Raw genomic sequence first — 18916 nt, 5'->3', positions numbered from 1 at the left:
TGGGCGTCATAAATGCGAGGCACCCATCCCCTTTAATAAATTCCAACTACGCCAATTAATTACTAATTCTATCAGGATTCAAACGCCATGAGTCAATCCAATTGCCTCAGTATTCATTGCATGATAAGTGCCAGAAGTATAGCGTTCCACTCTTCACTATTTAGCCTACTTTCACCTTATTAATGTGCACATGCTTCTCTCAATGCTGTAAATCAAGAACTTCTGTTTAATTCACACTATATTCGCCAAATGTCGCTATAATCTTATCTGCGTGCACTTTGGCTATTATAATAAAAAGTGACTTTAGCTCTTGTAGACTTAATCCCCATTTATCCTTCTTTTTAATTGATTCTTAATATCTTATAAAACAGGGAGATCTTAAATGTGTAAACCAAAACTAAATCTCAACTCAAAAACATTCACAGATCTTTGACCCCCTCCACCAACACCCAACCCCCCCGAAATCGACGACGACTGCGCATGCCCCCGATGCCTTGTCTCACGCCCTGTTATTGCTCCAGCCCCTCCCGGCGCCGGCGTCACCGCCAAATCCGCCGCACCCTGCCCCCGCGTAGCCCGCGTCGGTGGTGGCGGTGGCGGTGGCGGTGGTGGGGAGGATGTTGCGCCGCGGGTGGAGTTGAGGCCGCGGGTGCGGGTGCGGGTTTCGCGGGTGGGGGCTTGTGGTGGTGGTGGGTCGGTTGGGGCTGTTGAGGAGGTGGTTGTTGTTTGAGTGTGGAGGTTGTTGCGGCGGGTTTCGCGGGCTGGCGGAGGTGGCGGTGTCGCGGTGAGCGGAGCGTTCGCGGGTCAGGCGCAGTTAGATGGGTGGAGGTTGTTGGATGGTGCTGGCGTGGTGGTGGTGGCGGGTTTCGCGGGGGTTGGGGGGGGTTTCTGTTGGGAGGGGTTGGGAGGCCGGGAGGAAGTTGTCGTCTTGTGGTTGGTGGTCGCGGTGGAGGTGGTGGTGGTGGTGGCGGGGGTTGTGGGTGTGGTGGTTGTCGGTGGACCCCTCGCTCATGTCCTCCAGTTCGGCGTCTAGTTCCTCCTCTTCGTCTTCCTCGTCGTCGTGCGGATGAGAGAGATGAGCAGCGCCAAAGACTTGCCCTCGGCCGAAGCTGACGCGGGCGGCCTGGGACTGGGCCCTTGCGTAGTAGGATGTCTCGGCCTCCGAGTCGTCGCTCTGTTCTTCGTCGCTGAACTGGTGCTCTGCTGGGCTGGTGAGCACCCTGGTGCCGTGGAAGTCTATCCCGCCGCCATTGTTGGTGCTGTTGTACCGCCCGGTGGATGGCCCAGCGGTTGGTGTGGCGGCGAGAGCAGCTCGGCGGAGAGCAGCTGCTGTTGAGGAGGTGTCGTGTCGGGTGCGGGCGCGGGCCTCGGCGACTTGTTGGCGGGCTTCGAGCTCGGCAACGCGCAGGCGTTCGGCGGCACGGTCTTCGTAATCGGCGATGTCCTCTGGGGTGAGTGATAGAACGGTGGCAGGACGGCGAAGCATGATGGTTGGTAATAGATGTTTGTGTGTGGTTGTCCGGGGGATTTAGAGTACGAAACTTGATCAGATTTGATGGTCGAGTATCGCGGGCAGGGCGCGGGGCGGAGAAAGTTCAAAATGGCGGGGAAAAAAGACTTGTTTTGAGGGATGTCAGTTGCATACGCTTGTGTTATCCGATAATGTCCTATATACTCAATAAATCTGTGCGCGTCTACCTACTCGAGGTCCTTCGTTCAAGAGCTTCAAACCCCTCTGCGTGTTTCTTGTACGCAGCACTTGGGACAGACCCAGCATCTGATGTTTCTCATCAGTCCCGTTCGAGAACAAGCAAAACCAATGATTGGCCAATGAAGTGATATGGATCCACATAGTCACGTGGATTCGCGCAGCCGGATTCTTGGCATCTGGATTTCCGGGTTGCGCCAAGCCGCCCCCCCGGCGTCTCGAAATGCATTCAAATCGCCAGATTCAAACGCGTTTGAACGACTCCATTCAATGCGCCGCATTTTTATTTATTTCCACGCAAGAGAAAACAATGAATCCAACCACGATAAACTTACACCGCCTCCAACCATTACATCTCCTCCACCACCCCTCATAGCTATATAAAGCCTCGAATTGAAATGGCTATTTTTTGACGATGTTTTAAAGCTACAATTTCACCAAATCCCGCCTCTCCTAGCGGTAGCAGTAGCGGAATGGTACCTTCTGTATCATCATTTCTACTAGCAAGCTGGATCACTATTGAATGTTACGCTAGATGCCCTTGATAAAGTGTTGTATAACTCGAGTAGGTAATCCACCGACAGGCGACGAGTGTTCGTGCTGCTTTGCGACTTTTTAAATGTATAACTATATGAAGATTATCAACCGGATCTATGCAGGTACTTAATGATTAAGCCTAACCTCCATGTCCGTCCCTGTGTCCCCCGTTCCTTCTTTTCCTCTCCCTTTAAGCCTCTTCATCGCCTCCCACCACCAAACTCACGTCGCCCTCGTCATCGCTAACAACTTCGTCATCAAAAGCCTCATCATGGTCGTCACCCCCGCCAATTTCGTTAGCCAATTTCTCTGATGTCGGGCTGCCGTTGATGGCGGGCTTTGTTTCCGAGTCTGATTCCTCGACGTCCGGATCATGGTCGTATCCCTTGTCGGAGAAGTCGTGGTTCGGGTGCACCGCGTCCTTGGCCCGGTAACACTTGAAGCACAGCTTGTAATGGTCGCAGGTGGTGCATTGGAAGTACACGCCTCGTATTTTCTGTTCCGGGGTTAGTTAGCTCGAGATGTGAGTGACTGTCCGGAGGGGTGGGACCGAAAGAGAAAAGAAAGAAAAGAAAGAAAGAGTAGGGAAAAGGAAACTTGCCAGTTCACAAACATCACAATAGAGTTCGGCGATGATAGCACCCCTTCTCCTACTCTGGCTCGCCCTCGCCGTCGCCGGCGTTTCCATACTCGCCAACAGCTCCGCCGCCTCATCAGCCCCATGGTATATCGCGATCTCTTTCGCCGACCAATTCTTGTTCTCATACAAGCCCTCGCCCCTCACGTCCGCGTCCGCGCCTTTCTCCAGCAGCATCCGCACCATCACGAGCGCGGACGGGTCCCTATCCTGGTGGCACCACAGATTCATGGCCCGGGCGGCCCACAGCAGCGGCGTCCATCCGTCGTTATCCGCCTCATCGACCGAGACGCCCGCGTCGGCCGACCGCGACAGCACTTCTTCGAGGAGGTCCTCCAGCCCGCTGAGCACGGCGTAATGCAGCGGCAGGCGGCCCAGCTTGTCCTTGATGGCGAAGTGCTCCGTGGGGACGTTGAGCGCCCGGAGGGCGTCGAGCGAGTTGTAGCACGCCATGTGGACGGGACGACGGCCCATGGGGTCGGCCCCGTTGATGTCGGCCCCCTTGTCCAGGAATAGCTGGATTATACCCGGCGATGAGGCTGAAGAGGCAGCGTTCAGTGCGAAGCCGTAGCGACCGGCGGGGAGCGTCACGATGGCGTTTTTGGAGACGAGGTGGCGGATGATGGCCTCGCTGTCGGAAGGGGAAGAAGGGGATGAGGGATTGTAACCCTTGCGGACGCAGGCTGACATGAGTGGGGTGCCCGAGGTGCCGGTGCTGCGGAGGTTGGGGTCGGCACCTTTGCTGAGGAGGATAGCGACCATTTTCGACGTCGGCGTACCCGGCAGGCCAGATGGAGCGGGATGCTGTTGTCGCCGCCAACGAGGTCGAGGGTGCGGAGCGCCGAGGGCTTGGTGAGCATGTATTTTACGACGGCGAGGTTACAGCGTTTGACAGCCTTTGACAGCGGGGAGTTTCCCTTCTTGTTCAAGGCATCGAGAGCACAGCCGGCATTGACGAGCAGCCGGGCGATTTCGACCGGACCGCTCTCGGTAACGCAATGCAGGGGAGTATCGCCATCTACGTTACCATTGTGCAGGTCGGGCCGGAACTCGAAGAACCATGCGGACCGCGTCAACATGGTTAGAAAGGACGGCAAGCGAGAGCAGACTCAGACCCGTTGGGTGGTCGCAGTCCTGGTTGACGTCGACTCCGGCTTCCAAAGAGGAGCCTGACAATCTCGTGCTTGCCCGCCCGCATCGCGCCCGCAAATGTCGACCTGAAAGTGGCCAACGAGAAATCGGGTTTCTCGGGGGACTCTTCGAGCATTATTTGTACCGCGGTAGTCTCTGTGTTCTGTTCCACGGCAAGGTCGAGCGGCGTGAAGCCATCCGCGGTTCTCCGTAGGTCCGCCCCGTGCTTCATCAGGGCGCGCACCGCTTCTGGGTGTTTAACGGCCAAGTGTAGGGCCGTTTTTTTCGATGCGCAGGCCATGTTGACCTCGGCCCCGGCAGCCACAAGCTGGTTGATGAGGTCAACATCCCCCAAAGTACTGGCCGCACAAAGCGCGCTCAAGCCGTCAGAGGTCTGAGCGTTGGGGTCCGCTTTATGGGCTAGGAGTAATGCCACCATCTCCTTGTGCCGCTTCTCAACGGCTACGTAAAGGGGTGGGACCGTGCCTGCAATATCTGGCAAAGTACATGCCTTGTTAATCTCTGCGCCGTGATTCAGGAGGAGCTCAGCAATTTCGGGTAAGTTGTCCAAAGCCGCCCGACCAAGAGGTGTCCTTCCCAATGCAGTAGACATGTTGGCGTCGGCGCCCTTCGATAGCAGGAGACGGCAAATTTCGATATTTTCTCCAAATACAGCGTGGTAAATCAGAGTACCAGTGGTAGAGGTGAGATTGACGTCGACGCCGGGCACAAAAGCAGCCTCAAACGTCTTGAGGTAGCCATTCTCTGCGGTACGTATGACTGGGTCGTTGAATCCGCCACTCGTAATGTAGTCTCGATACGGGCTATGGGCGGCCAGCATCTTGACGATGGCGTGCTGGCCCCAGTCGGCCGCGCCCTGAATAGCAGTCCAGTCGGAGCCGGTATTAACGACAGCCCCATTCTCTAACAAGAGAGCCAGAGCCTCATCCGACCCATAGTCGGCCGCTATATTCACCGCCGGCACACCCCTTCCACCCTCATAGTCACAGCACGACACGTCCGCCTTGACCCCAACATCTAGGAACGCCTGGACGGCAGCCGGGTGATATCTCCGGACAGCTAGACTGAGTGGCGAATGCCTGGGCAGGAAGGTGCAGTCGGAACTTTGGTCCGTGTACGGTCCGGGGTCTCCAATCAGCCGTATGACATCGTCAAGGCCATCCCAAGCGGCCCTGCCCAGGATGTTATAGAGGAATGGACGCTCTTCCATGTCGCTGAGATCCTCCTTAGGAATGCGGCCAATAACCTCCCTGAGACATTCGCCACCTCCACGAGCCGCTGCCTCGGCGTACTTCTGAATGTTGACGTCGTGGAGGCCAACTTCAAACTGGGCTCCGTTGGGGGGGAGGAGGAGGCGTAGGGATTCCAGGTGGCCCATTTCCGCCGCCTGGACGAATGCCTGTCGGTAGGATGTACTATGCAGAATGACCCCATCCTTGAAACTTTCGACGAAGTCGTCCAAACCCAGGTGTGCTGCGATTTGGAGACGCGTTTCAACTTGGTCCAATATATGGAGACGGTCGGCAAGCTCGCTGTATGTCTGCCACCAAGCGCCCCATGCGGTTGCATCTTCAAAAAATATCGATATCTCGGCATGGATAGATTCTATGGCCTCTTTGTCGAGACTCCGAGCGAGTTTGTAGTGAGTAGCCCAGTGCTGGGAGGCGTAGCCAAGGGCCTTTAGCGGTGCATCGGACTTGAACGTGGTCAAGAAGTCAAGACAAAACTTCACAATGGAGAGGTGGCGTTGAACTTCGGTGCCCAAACAAGCATACCACTCCCTACCCTCTGCCTCTTTCCCGTCGTCTGGAGTTGTGTTTTGGTCAAGTTCTGACAAAAGCCATCGTCTGATAGACCGGTTGACCAGGCGGATCTCTCCGTTGCGTTCTTCGACGAGGCCGCCGAAAACCCGCAACTGCTGGAGATCACTTAACCCATATTTCCCCCCGGAGAATGAGCCAACGCTCAGCTCACTCTGACCGTCCTCTGCATGAGTCATGGCAGTGGCCAAGTCGGAAAGGAACAAAAATTCTTTGATTTTCAACGGCCGAACAGTCGTCAAAACCCATGTAAAGATAATCCGTGCCCAGGAATGCTGTCTCTGGGGCAGACTGCTAAGAATGGCGCGGTAAACGGCTTCTGCGGTTGGCTCCGCCGCCGCTAATGTTGCGAGCCACTCCCGCACTCCTGAATTTTGGAGTCCGCCACGCTGCTCACTTAGCCAGCCGGTGATATGTGTACGCAAGTCCGGCCGGTCTTTGTACCGTACGGTGATGACATCTTTGATCTGGTGTTTAATGTTGTCGGTGGTGTACTGGGGGTGTCGTTGAAAGAACATGGACAGCTGAAATGCGATATCGGTAGTATTTTCCGATCCTGACTGCCCAGAAGAAGAGTTATTTATTGCGCTAGTTCCGTCTAGTTGGACCCGTTCATAGTAGTTGGGCGCTGCTTTGGGTAACGCCTCGAGTAGGCGCTCGTCGGCACCCGTGCTCGTTGTTACAACAAAGCGGAGTTTCCTTTCGGTCTTGCTGAAAGTGAGCCGAAGTTGGTTGAGGAAGGCCAATGATGAATCGTCGCATTCGTCAAAGTTGGCGAGAATGACGATGTAAGTGGCTGTGCCTCGGAAGAGAAGGTAGTCTTCCAAGTACGAGTACAGGTCTTTCGCGCCCCAAGCGTGGAGTGCCTTGAGTTGATCCGCCACCAATGTGGCGCAATAGTTGCGATTGGACATACTGTAAAAGGCCATCGTGGAAATCAGTGTTCGAAGCCAGGCGCCCACATTGTTAAATCGAAGATCGGTCGAGTCGAATCGGAAGTGAAGGACATCGACATAATCCCTCTTGTGATTCCGGATATGGGTAACCAAAGCGTCAGAAATAGAAGCGGCGATTGCCTCGTCACATTGTATATGCAGAATCTGGCTGGACTTGGAGGCGAGGAGCTTGTCTAGAGGATCCTGGGCTGCGAATGGCAGTTGGGAATCCAGGTGCGCCAGGGGAAATACGGGAGAGGCTCCGGAACTGAACTTGAACCATTGGTTCATTTGATCTTCTTCAAGGCCGGGAGCTGCGGTATCGGCAGTTGTTAGTGATACAGTAACCTTCGCAGTATTATTGATACACACCTTTCCAATCGGCGTTTATCGCCTCTTTCAAAGCCCCGGGACCCGTGGTTCCTATTTTGATCAGGTCGAGATGAGGTTCGTTACTAGTTATGTCATGCTCGAGACTCTTGCCAAAACAGACAGTGCTGGCTCCGAACACTCGCTTTCTCTCATCCTTGTGCTGCGAGGCAATCGATATTATTCTTGTCCGGACAACAACGCCGGCGTGGATGAAGTCGCCATTTACCTCGACACATGTCTCGGCAAGACTCGCAGCTATCCTCCGGACACGGCTGCGGGGGAATAACTCGGATCGCAGATTGACGAGCAAAACGAATTCCTCCGTGAGATCACATGTAGCCGACCGCGCGGACACATGGGGATAGCCGAAAGTGATCTGTTGCGAGAGTTTAGTGAAATGGACGTTCAGTACACGGAGAATCCTGGGGTTTAGGCGCCATACCAGGGCGTTGACTTCTCTTTGAAGGGCCTGGAAGTCACCTCGGTGCGATCTTGGTGATGCCAATGCCTGTATTGACCAAAGGGTTAGCACACCACCTGCCCAGACGCTGTCATGGGCGTTCTCCTCACAGCTTTGACGATCAATCCGCCTATATCATGGGTTACGAACACGATCGGTCTGTTTTCGACACCTTGGCGATGCTGCTGCAGAGCCCTCAGCAGGCTCGTCGCTTCTTCCTCAACCCCTAGACGTGTGTAGTACTGCCCCTTTTCATGATTGGTTTCGTAGTTGAATGTCATGAGTCTTGCATTCTCGAAACGAGCAGGTAACCAACAGTCATCGGTTGTCTCGAGACTGGACTTGTCTATGCCCCATGCCGTCGCATCGCCATGAATTCCATGCACTGCTATCACGCTATTGGCATACTCGGTCAGTTTCCGGGTTGATAGCCCCAGACCCCTGGTTCTGTCAAGAAGATACCAATTTGCCTTACTCGTAATCAGCCGAGTCGTTATCGACATGTATTTTCAGTCCCAGTGTCTGTTTGGGCTTGGCTGGGCCGGGCTCGGACTTGACACCAGGCTCCGACTTGGGCTCCAGTGCGTCTACAGCCGCGGCAGGGGTCAAGTCAGCCGTTGGTAGCCCATCACTCGAGTCGGGGTTGTCGGACATTGTTGACGACTGCACGTGGACGACCCGTGTCGAGTTGCGACGCGTTCAGCTCTAGGTTGCGAAGCAGCAGGTCGTGCTGGAGAACGGGTGATGACAGCAAAGCCCGCCGCGGCAGAAGCCTGCCTTGCCTGCCAGCCTGCGTTACCTGCCATGGATGTCGGTGCCATCAAAAGAGATGGCGCATGCATGTTCGACGCAGCACCTGCAGCAGCCTGGCAGGTCGTGCGGGGTATTCGTAGTGGCATGTCTGCATCGGTTTATACCCATGGCATTTCACGTATTTACGGCACACAGCTGTCAGTTACCGTTGTGTGAAACATTTCAGCTCTGACCCCTCCTCCCAACCAACTAAGGTAGGTAGTTATCTACGTTTTAAAAAAGAGGCCGTCACGAGCTACCGTAGGAACCGTCACCGCATACCGTAGCACCACCCCACAACGCCCACCGCCTACCTAGTAAGGTAGGCGGTGAAAATAATCGCTCACCGCCTTCGCGATGCGCGCGCAGCGCTCGTCAATTGCCACAGTGCAATCAATCGCAGCGCAATTCAGCGCAAACAGCGATGCTGGCAGCGCTTGCGCGTCGCCCCGCGCGCTCGTATCGCTGTGCGCATCGCTGTGCGCATCGCTGTGCGCGTCGGAGTCGAGCTCTGAAAGCGCCATATCTATCGCTGGTTAGCCCTGTAGAGCGCGCGAAACAGCTGGGGCGCTTACTGAAGGTACGCGCGCAGCGCAGTTGCAATGGCTGTTGGTGTGCGAGGGTTGGTGGTGATGATGATGCGTGCACGCGCGCAGAAAGCTGGAAGTGTGGCAGAATTGCCGAAGGCGGGGCGGCAGAATTGTTGCGCGAGGCCAGGGTTAGGGATTTGTGTGGGCAGAATTTAGGCCTACGGTATGCGGTGACGGTTCCTACGGTAGCTCGTGACGGCCTCTTAAAAAAAAGACCTCGGGCGCCACCCGCACCTCGCAACGAGAATATAAATCCATATCGCCAATATTCTCAACGTCCCGGCTTCGCCCCTTCCGTGGTTTCTTAGGCTCCCATCGCGGATTGAAGAGAATCGGATCATCCAGCGGCTGCTTGGCGCTGAAGCGGAAGAACGACCCTAGCTTAGTGGCAAGGTCCGCCTCGGCCTCCAATGTGACCATGGCCTTGTACGGCTCCTCGTCCTCTCGCTTCAAGAGAATAGCGACCCGGAGTGTGTCTGGCACTCCGGTCTCGCGCCGCCTATTCTCGAGGAGAGTCCACACAGCGCATGTCGATAGGCCCGAGTTCCTCCCCTCTCCCAGATTGATGGAACCCGTAACGGTTGTCGCATCGCTCAAGTCGCGAGTGACGGTCTTCTCCAGCTTGGCGTTCACCCCACCATCCACAAATGGAATGCCAGACGCGGCCACATGGAGCTCCGCGCCCCGAACAACTTCTTCCTGATCAACCGTGGGCGCCACACTCCAGCGCTCTTCCGGGGCAATGGCAAAAACCTCGGGCGCGTCACGGTCGGCTGATGACGAGAGGAACTCTATGTTGATCCGGACACGACGCAGTCGTCGAGAAGTCTTTTGAGGGTCGAAGCGGAAGCGGAGGACCATCAGCGTTGCGTACTCATCATCTCTCGATTCCTGTAGCCAGCCGTGAGACACTTCCATGAGGTCGCATCGGATATCGATCGCCGTTTGAGTTCGCTCAATAACGTTGCGTCGCTCAAAGTCTTCCGGCGAGGCATTTTGCGTTCTGAATTCGGAGTCGATTTCACCAGGAGATAAAGATAGTCCAAACGACGAAAGGGGCTCGTCTGCTTCAGGTATGACACTGGTTTCGTCGACTTCTGCCATCTTTAATACGCCAACCTTCAAGTATGCCCAGTGGGATGTGTAGGTTGGGATGACGAGAAGAAAAAAGAACAACCTGAGTTCGCAACACTATCCGAATGGGATTTCGGTAAAGTTGTATTAAAAGATACCTATCCCGTCCCAGTCATGCATTTCAATCATATATCGCGCTTGGCTCGCTGCAACGAGTGCTTTTTCGAGGCTAGGGGTCACACAATCCCACACCAGCTCCAATCATGTTCAGCAGAGCACCTGCACTGATCGAGGTTAAGACGCGGGTGAGCCGCAAGCCTCCTTGGGTGATTGGTGGAGGGGGGGTGGGATTGAGCCAAGTCATGCTCCTTACTTCCCACTCAGTGCTCGCGTCCAGTCACCAACGAACCCCAAGTGTCTCCGCAGAGCCTTGTTGAATTGGACACATGACAAGAGAATCAGCATCGCGGAGACGTCAAAATGATCGCACGTCAGGAGCAGCCACTGTCGAACCAGACGGATGATGAGTCGGATCTGGACCTGGGGGACGACAACGACTTTCCAGAGACAGCTGAGATATCCGGCGGGACCGAAGATGAAGTCAAAAAGGCCTTTGATCGCGACCTCAGGGACGCCCGCGACTTTGCGCGGCAAACCTTTGCTAACGATAAGGAGAAGAAAAAGGCACAGATGGAGTTTGTGAAGATACGACAGGAGGGTTGGAAGCGACAGACGGAGAAGGAGCGGCGAAACTTTTTACACGTCCTCGCCTACTACGACCACACGCAACGGCCTACGCTACAGTGGCTCATGGTTCGGGCCATCCTGAAACTTCCCGAACTCATGCGCGTCCTAGACAGCTCGAAACGGACGCCATTGACTGTCGCGCTTTCCGTCGGAAACGAGATGTTCGTCCATGCCACGTGTAAGAACGTTACGGACGAGACTCGGAAACGCATTGGGGAGTACCTGAAAGCCGAGTGCGTCGAGCACGACAATGACCGCGAGATCACATGCCTTCATGTCGCTATCTCAGCCAACTTCAAGCCTGAGCTCACGGCCATCATCATCAGTTTCGTCCCAGAAGAGATGTTCTCTGTGGTAGACTTCAAGGGTCGGACTCCTCTTCACCTCGCAGTCGAGTTTGACAAGTGTTGCAAGACCCAGATCAGTATCGTAACCCAATTGTTGCATCGGGGTCCTGCTGCTCTGGACGTTCGGACGCTACCGGATTTGTGGAAACGTACTCACTCAGTCTTCCAGCACCACGAGAACACGCGCCGGGCTGCCGAGAACACATCGCAGGCCCGGAACGCAATGAAGAAGAGACAGGAGGATGCTAAAAGAGCCGACAGAGAAACAGACGCGAAGATCAAAGAGGCAGTGGAAATGACGACAGCGCCAACCAAATCTCTCCACGGCCATGGGGAGCCACGGTCTACGGCAGCGCCGGGGAGGGCTATCATCGAGACTGGGGGCCACGGGATTGGTGGGAAGAGCTTCGCCCCCGGGGCCGCTTCTCCCGTCCCCCACGGCTCCGGCAAAGCCCCACCTCCGCTCTTGAGGGTTGCTACGGTAAACTTGGAAGTGGCGGGTGGGAATGAGAGTGGGAGTAGAGGGCCGAGCTCGCCTTCAACGGCCAAGGGGATGGGGCCGCCCATAGACCGAGAGCAGGAGCGTGGAGAGAGCGCAGACGAAATTAAGGAAATGCTGAAGATGGTATACTTGCGCGTGAAAAAGCCGCACGAGGCTGCTCATTATCTCCACATTCAGGACGAGAAAGGTATCCTGTGCCTCTGACATCACGGAAGTCCCCCTACTGCTATGACAGAGTACTGACGTTGCATGTATAACAGAGAAGGAACTGTGGTTCGACTTTGGGCCACCAAGGGCTAGCAGCATCACTCAGGAAGAATTCCGCAAACACTTCGGCCATCTCCAGTTTGACAAGGTGCTACAGTATGTTGCATTTCCCCGTGTCGAGCTAAAGCAGCAGGGCGATGCCTTGCCCGCGAGCGAGTGGAGTCAGGGCCGGCGGGATATGACCTTTTTCTTTGACTGGCTTCGGAGGAAGGGTGTGCAGCGTATCATAAAGGTCATTGTGGACGACATTGGGCTCCCTCCTCATAGTGATGAGGCGATCGAAGAGGCGCTTCAGCCATTCGGCCCGGAGATTTTGGACTGGAGGAGACTCGACCTCGACCCAGTCACGCTGCAAAGAGTTGGCAAGAATCTACGCGAGGTGCATCTTCAATGGAGCGGCAGAAACACGGTACTCAGATCATGGAGCGAGGCGGAAGGTCTAGCCAAGACGCCGACTCTCGAATCGATACACATCCTTCAAACAGAGGTACGTCCCAGATCGCATCCACGTCTTCGGACCTATCTTCAAACCTTGACGCGCGCTAAGCGACATAAACGCCAACTAGGGCCTAAGCTCCAACGAACGAACAAAGAAAAATCTCTCTGACTTCAAAGACCGGCTCTACGCATCATGGCCCGAGGACCGGCCGAAGCCCACTGTTCACTTGCCGGAGGCTGCGAACACCAGCCGCTCACGAGCATCCGGACAGCCCGGCGCTTTCCAACCGTCCCAGCAACAAGAGCCGAGCATCGACCCTCATCGTTGGATGCAATGCATGGAGGAGTTTGCCTCATGCTTCCGGCAAATCAAGGGCCTCAACGACCAGCGCAGCGAGCCGGCCCTCAACCCCGTCACCGTGGCTCTCATTGATGATGGCGCCGATATCACCCACCCCGAACTCAACGGGAAAAAATTTCGCGGGAAGAGCTTGCACGAGTATGTCGACGGCTCCGGTTGGCGCGTCTCGCCGTACTGGCACTCGGCAAGCGGGCACGGCACGCTCATGGCGAGGCTAATCCATCGAATCTGTCCGAGCGCCATCATCTACATCATCAAGCTCCAAACCTGGATACCTGTGGGATCAAACAAGCTGCAGATCCAACCTCAGAGCGCCATCCAGGCAATCGAACACGCCATCGAACAAGGGGTCCAGATCATCTCCATGTCTTGGACCATGAAACCCCCCGAAAGCGCTCCCGTGAGAAACGCCTTCGACACGGCCATCCACCGGGCCAAGGGGATCCTTTTATTCTGCTCGGCCAGCGACCAGGGCAAGTTCCAGGACTTTACGTACCCGCACGCTTCCAATCCCAACGGCAGCTTCCGCATCGGTGCCGCCAAGAACACGGGCAGCATGGCGGATTTTGTGGGCGACGCCCACGAGTTGAACTTTATACTGCCAGGGCACAATGTTGTCGTCAATGACCGGGCATACGCCGACGTCAAGGACAAGGACTTCCAGGAATTTGCGTCGCACACGGGCTCGTCGGTTGCGACGGCGCTGGCAGCGGGCCTCGCGGCGCTGGTGATGGAGTGTGTGAGGTTGGGTGTGTTTTATACCGAGGAGATGAAGCTGTGGGAGCCGAGTCTTGCCATCCACAAGGAGGACTTGTTGGCCATCAGGGACCGCGACGCCATGGGGTACGCGCTCTCGTCCATCGGCGTGAATAGGCAGACGGATAACAAGTATATTGAAGTGTGGGACACGTTCAGCGGTGTGGCGCAGAGGCTGAAATATGAGAACATGAGGCAGGATCAGCTGGAGATTATTGCTGGGCTGGCGAGGATGTTTTTAAGAAAAGGTGTGAAAACTACGGGGACCACCATGGGCTACTAAGGAGGCCTATTAAATTGGAGACACCAAAGACCTGCAACGCTCGGAGGCGCTGATAAGTATATTAGGTGGCACGGAGGGTACTCTGCGTTTTCGTGCTCTGGCCCTGCCGTGATTTTCACAAGCTTGATACCCCCCGGCCCCAACCCAACCCCAACCCCAAACAAAAACCAAGAAAAGCGAATCGCCTCGGATTTTCTGTTGCATCTCGCATTTCCCATCCCAATTCCCACCTCCTAATCCCTAGCCAATACACACTCGCGCCAAGTAGTTATCGCAACGCGAACCTCACCGCTCACACCACTGACGTCATAGCCACCACCACCGACGTCGCGAGCGCGGCCACAACAGCATGTAGCAGCGACACCCGCAACGGCGGCGCCGCGTTCGTGGCCTTGTGATACATGAGGCCGTTCGACTCGTTGAGGTTCCGCTTGTTGGCGACCAAGCAGGCGCTGAACCCGTTCGACACCACCGAGTTCGACGCGCCGTTGGCCACATCCACGTCGACTTCGCACCACAGCCAGCATTTCTCCACCACGTGCACCGCGTACGGCTCGCAGCAGTTCACCATCCACGGGACTGAGGCGTTCTGGCCTGGGATGGCTACCCAGCTGAGGTTGTTTGGGATGGAGGGGAAGTCTCCCGGCATGCTGGCTGGTGGGCAGCCGTTGTCGGGTTGGGTGGACATGTTGATGTTGGCGGATAGTTTCGTTCGTTGTGTTGTGTTGTGTGTTGTGTATGGTGGGTGAGAGGATAAGATGTGGTGGGTTTCGCTGTAAGTGAGATGAAAGAGGCGTCAAGATGAGCAGAGGGAGAACACAAACACCAAAACCCGCTGTTGACAGCGATTTATAACTCCCGGCTCATCGGGACCTAACCATGGAATAAACACTTGGTCGCTCGCTGCCTTCCCATCGCCTGGTTCCAACGCCGCAACACTGCCCGAGCAAACCAACAAATGCCACGGACGAGGTAGGTATATTTGCAGATCATTCGCCCCACTTACATCACACTACTACTTAAGAGTCTCAGATGACCATAATTGGAATCCTTCGCACACAGCCTTGTCCGTGCTATCTTCCAAGTCCACCACGACCACAGCATCGTGCCAAACCAGCACTGTTACTGACCTGAGGCTGGAGCTGGGCCGTCCTTCAGAAGGAAGCCATAACAGCCGTTACATAGGAGCTTTTCCCAGTTTCCATCTTTCGTGACCACCAACCGTGACGTTTTCTCCTTGGTGCAGCGGTCGCAGGTGAATGTCGTGATCTTGGCGAGTCGGAATTGTTGAAGAGCACCACTACGGATCGGGTACTCCTTCAGCACCCCAAACGGGGGTGGCTTGACGTCTTGGTCACTGGCCGCGGCGGTAGACATCATGTGTGGGTATGTCCGGAGCTGCCGCCTGGGGTCTGAGGTAATTCTGTTCCGTTTGATGATGCGACGGAGAGGCGGCCGTCAATACTACCTTTGTTGTTTAGGCTTGGATATGGTTGAAGAATGGGTTTGCCTTGAACAACGGAATGGTTTAGCCGTTGGTTTCCACTACAGCTGTAGCAGTTGGGGTAAGCATTGCAAGCGAGTAGAGAAATGGGCGTGGCTCAAATATAAAATGAATAATGACTGAATGATCTAAATCATGCAAACGGGGTAAACTCAGGGCGGCTGGCCGCGTTTTGCTCCTCGTATATTTGTACGTATGTAAAAAAATATAGATTGCTCCCTTCCGCGTGCGACGTGCTACTACCGTGTTTGCTAGCGGCTTTCCCTGCAGCATCCCATCCGTCTTTTCCCGAATGCTCTCAGTCAGTAACCGTCGGGTAGCCAACGTCGACAAACATCGGCCAGCTTGAGTTTGGTGAGGCCGAGGATTCCGGAACAGAATTCCTAGCCGGCGTCAAAGCACAACTGGACAGGGTCATAAGGGGAAGTCACAGGCTCAGAAACAACATCAATAATGTACCCATCATTTATGAGCAACGAAGATGTCGATACTCCAAGATCATTCTTGTTCTTTTAGATAGAACTCAAGTTGGGACAGCCCCTGAGTGCTGTTGGAATGGCCACCAGGGTTAGGGCTTAACGAGGAGTTCTGCACTTGATACGGACACAGGTCGGGATGGAGTTGATTGAGTTTCGCAAAGCTCCTCCCCCTTGCTGTCAACAGTCAATAGCCATCCACTTTGGATGTCGCCATCTCTACCTCATGGTATAGACGCAACGAGCTTGTCCGCCATCGGCTCTCCATGCGAAAGCTAAGCCCGATTAAGGAGTTAGGGAAGCAAGATTGGCCGCCTTTAAGCCCAGGACGTGGCCCGTTAGTCCTGCCGCAAATTAGCAGGTCCCCAGTCGGTTTCCTGAGAGCCAGTGAGCCCTCGCCTGCGTCTTCTCTCGTCAATAGGCCATCGAGCCATGTGCGAAGTTCGTTTCACAGGTCACAGGACCTGCCGTCATGGGGCCCGAGTCCATATGAGACAGTTCGTGGAGTATAACCAACGTCCGTCGCCATTTCGATGAAAAGGAATTAGCTGGAGTTCTCTTCGCTGCGGAGACGGATAGAGCTTTTCTATCACCGCAGTTGATACCCAGGGTCCCGGCCAACCGGCCTGCTGGGAATGGAGCCCGGAAAGCACGTCGATCTTCCAGTCATGGGTCCACGTCATAGTTAGGCCTCACAAGAGAAACGACCGTCTTCGGATGTTGCCGAGCGTCCTCGTGATGGAGTTAGTTTTGGACATGGGTCGAGTAAAGATCACACTAGTCGGCGGTTTGCGGCGTTGTGCCTTTTTTTGCCTGTTGTTTTCTAAGTCACGGTATTTTAGGCTGACAAGGGCGCTGCAGTACTTACTTTTACTGTACACAGCCAAAAACAGAGCAGAGCTTCTTCATTCGGAATGGAAACTGACCGAGATTATGTGGCCTACTTATGAAGATGGAGGTGCCCGTCTCTTTCCCGGGGCTCCGTGCGGCCTCGGCAGCCCGGGACCCACATGAGCCCGGCGATCCGGATCCGCAGGCTCCGGAAGTTGGAGGGTGGAGGGCGGTAAGCGGTCATCAAATCGGCGACCAAGAAATCCAAGAAATCCAAGAAAAAGTTAATTTCTGCCAAGTCTATAAGAGAACGGGATGAGATCATCACCGTAAGCCGATAAGCTTGTCAGCTTGTCTTTGAAGAAAGGGGTGGCTGTTTCAAGTTGAAAAGGGTCTCGCGACGTGGTTGGTCGAGCATGTTGAGCACAAATCGACTGATTCTCCCAATGAGCGGCCTCCAACGAACCTCTTGCCCAATTCGAACATTCCTGGCGGCTGCAGGAACGTGCCCATCCACCACTGAGAAGCCGGAATCAGACCACATCGGGTGGCTGCATTTGCATGCCCCGTTTGCACGCACCATCCACAACTTTGCCCATCTGCCAATGTCTGCCAATGTCTGCCCACTCATGCCATTCTGCCACATGCAGGGTCCACGGCAGGAAGTTGCGAAATTGGGATGACCAGGCACAGCCCAGCCCTGCTCCACTTTGCACGTTTCGAACCGTTGACGATCACCAAGAAAGCCACTTTTGTTTCAACGAACGAGCCAAAAAGCTTCTCCCCACACTCCGGCTGGGCGTCGGAGCCGGCGCGGGTGACCAAGGAATGTTTGGATGCCAAGCGCCGGGGGGGTTAACCCCGGTCTTACTTGTACATTGTGTGGCCCCCAATGTTGTTGGTGTTTCTTCATGTGGGTGCCGTTCAGGGTGCTGTTCAGGGTGCTTTGCTGTTGTGTTGCGATGGACAAAGTGACAAACTAAACTCCAGACCGAACCGATCGGCGTGGGACTTCCATCCCCCCTGAGAGTCCCTGAGTCGGGGAGATTCCACGAAATGCCATTTCCAGGAAATGCGATATGAAGCGCATGAAGATTGCAGCCAAACCCGCTCCTCGCATCCACTCCTTCTCATTCCCATTCCAACACCGCCTGGGGCCCTGACTACCATTTCATTCTTTACAAGACCGCGTCTTTCTTTACACTCGTCGTCTGCGGGCGAGTTGGGTCTCGGTTCTCTCATTCAACAACCATCACATTTCATTTTTTACTATCGGTAGCCAGGCTCCCAACCGGACTTCGTTTCCTTCGTTTCTTACCGAGGTCTTCTCCTGGTTGGGTTATCCCTCATAATTCAACGAAAAGAATCATCATGAAATTCGCCGCCTTCGCCTTCGCGGCGTCGCTGGTCGCTGCCGCGCCCCGGGTCGTCCAGGTGCACCCCTCCGACATCCGGCCCCGCCGCCTCGGAGGATCCAGGTTCAAGCTGCCCCAGATTCACAATGACCTGTTCCGCCAGCACGGCAGAGGGCCCAGGGCTCTCGCCAAGGCCTACGAGAAGTACGACATCGAGCTGCCTACCGACCTGATCGAGGTCGTGCAGAAGATCCTCGGTGAGCTCGGCATCAAGCCGTCTCCCAAGAAGGTCACCGGCTTCCGGCCCCATGGCAACGGCGGGGCGCCGTACACCAACGAGACGGATGACCAAGGTGCGTCTTTGATGCCTTCCCACTGTTAGCCAAGCTTCATAACTCACTCACAAACTCCCATAGGCGAGGTCTCCGCCACCCCCCAGCTCTTCGACGTCGAGTATCTGGCTCCCGTCGAGATCGGCACGCCGCCGCAGACGCTGATGCTCAACTTCGACACGGGCTCGTCGGACCTGTGGGTGTTCAGCTCCGAGACCCCCAGCAACCAGCAGGGCGGACAGAAGTTGTACGAGATCGAGAAGAGCAGCACGGCCACCAAGCTCGACAACCACACGTGGTCGATCCACTACGGCGACGGCAGCCGCTCCTCGGGTAACGTCTACCTCGACACCGTCAGTGTCGGCGGCGTCAACGTCTTCCAGCAGGCCGTCGAGTCGGCCACCTTTGTGTCGTCGTCCTTTGTCAGCGACGCCGCCTCCTCGGGCCTGCTCGGCCTCGCCTTCGACTCCATCAACACCGTCGCCCCCAAGAAGCAAAAGACCTACATCTCCAACGCGCTGGAATCGCTCGAGATGGGCCTGTTCACCGCCAACCAGAAGAAGGCCGAAGGTAACCCCCCCTCTATTCCCGCCCCCTCAGCACAACACACCCCAACTAACAATTCCCACACCTCCCAGCG

At 55.5% G+C, this 18916-nt stretch overlaps 6 protein-coding genes across 6 annotated transcripts in view; 2 read left to right on the top strand and 4 right to left on the bottom strand.

Moving 5' to 3' along the window:
• Nucleotides 1–499: 499 nt before the first annotated feature.
• On the bottom strand, nt 500–1486 carry CHGG_01011 (uncharacterized protein; the record flags this gene model as incomplete). The annotated part of the gene is made up of 2 exons (XM_001220231.1): nt 500–704; nt 1002–1486. 2 exons carry the CDS (start codon nt 1484–1486, stop codon nt 500–502), a joined length of 690 nt encoding a protein of 229 aa, XP_001220232.1.
• A 675-nt stretch (nt 1487–2161) lies between these two features.
• CHGG_01010 (uncharacterized protein) lies at nt 2162–8275 on the bottom strand (the record flags this gene model as incomplete). The annotated part of the gene is made up of 10 exons (XM_001220230.1): nt 2162–2191; nt 2472–2741; nt 2859–3551; nt 3662–3990; nt 4374–6414; nt 6538–7103; nt 7162–7537; nt 7604–7669; nt 7732–8068; nt 8175–8275. The coding sequence occupies 10 exons, from the start codon at nt 8273–8275 to the stop codon at nt 2162–2164; spliced, it is 4809 nt and encodes a 1602-aa protein (XP_001220231.1).
• Nucleotides 8276–9183: 908 nt separating this feature from the next.
• Nucleotides 9184–10107, bottom strand: CHGG_01009 (uncharacterized protein; the record flags this gene model as incomplete). Its single annotated transcript, XM_001220229.1, has 1 exon — nt 9184–10107. One exon carries the CDS (start codon nt 10105–10107, stop codon nt 9184–9186), a length of 924 nt encoding a protein of 307 aa, XP_001220230.1.
• A 450-nt stretch (nt 10108–10557) lies between these two features.
• Nucleotides 10558–13778, top strand: CHGG_01008 (uncharacterized protein; the record flags this gene model as incomplete). The annotated part of the gene is made up of 3 exons (XM_001220228.1): nt 10558–11860; nt 11934–12427; nt 12507–13778. 3 exons carry the CDS (start codon nt 10558–10560, stop codon nt 13776–13778), a joined length of 3069 nt encoding a protein of 1022 aa, XP_001220229.1.
• Nucleotides 13779–14070: 292 nt separating this feature from the next.
• Nucleotides 14071–14466, bottom strand: CHGG_01007 (uncharacterized protein; the record flags this gene model as incomplete). The annotated part of the gene is made up of 1 exon (XM_001220227.1): nt 14071–14466. The coding sequence occupies one exon, from the start codon at nt 14464–14466 to the stop codon at nt 14071–14073; it is 396 nt and encodes a 131-aa protein (XP_001220228.1).
• Nucleotides 14467–17960: 3494 nt separating this feature from the next.
• CHGG_01006 (uncharacterized protein) overlaps nt 17961–18916 on the top strand; it is a gene marked incomplete at both ends in the record, with an annotated part of 1657 nt that continues 701 nt past the window's right edge. The window contains 2 exons of the mRNA XM_001220226.1: nt 17961–18297; nt 18361–18846. Of these exons, the coding sequence (XP_001220227.1) occupies nt 17961–18297; nt 18361–18846 (823 nt within the window). The remainder of the gene's footprint in view (nt 18298–18360; nt 18847–18916) is intronic.

Source organism: Chaetomium globosum, genomic scaffold (assembly GCF_000143365.1).
Source record: "Chaetomium globosum CBS 148.51 scaffold_1 genomic scaffold, whole genome shotgun sequence".
NCBI lineage: Eukaryota > Fungi > Ascomycota > Sordariomycetes > Sordariales > Chaetomiaceae > Chaetomium > Chaetomium globosum.
Note: the sequence above shows the minus strand (reverse complement) of the source record. Positions and strands in the feature narration are given on the sequence as shown.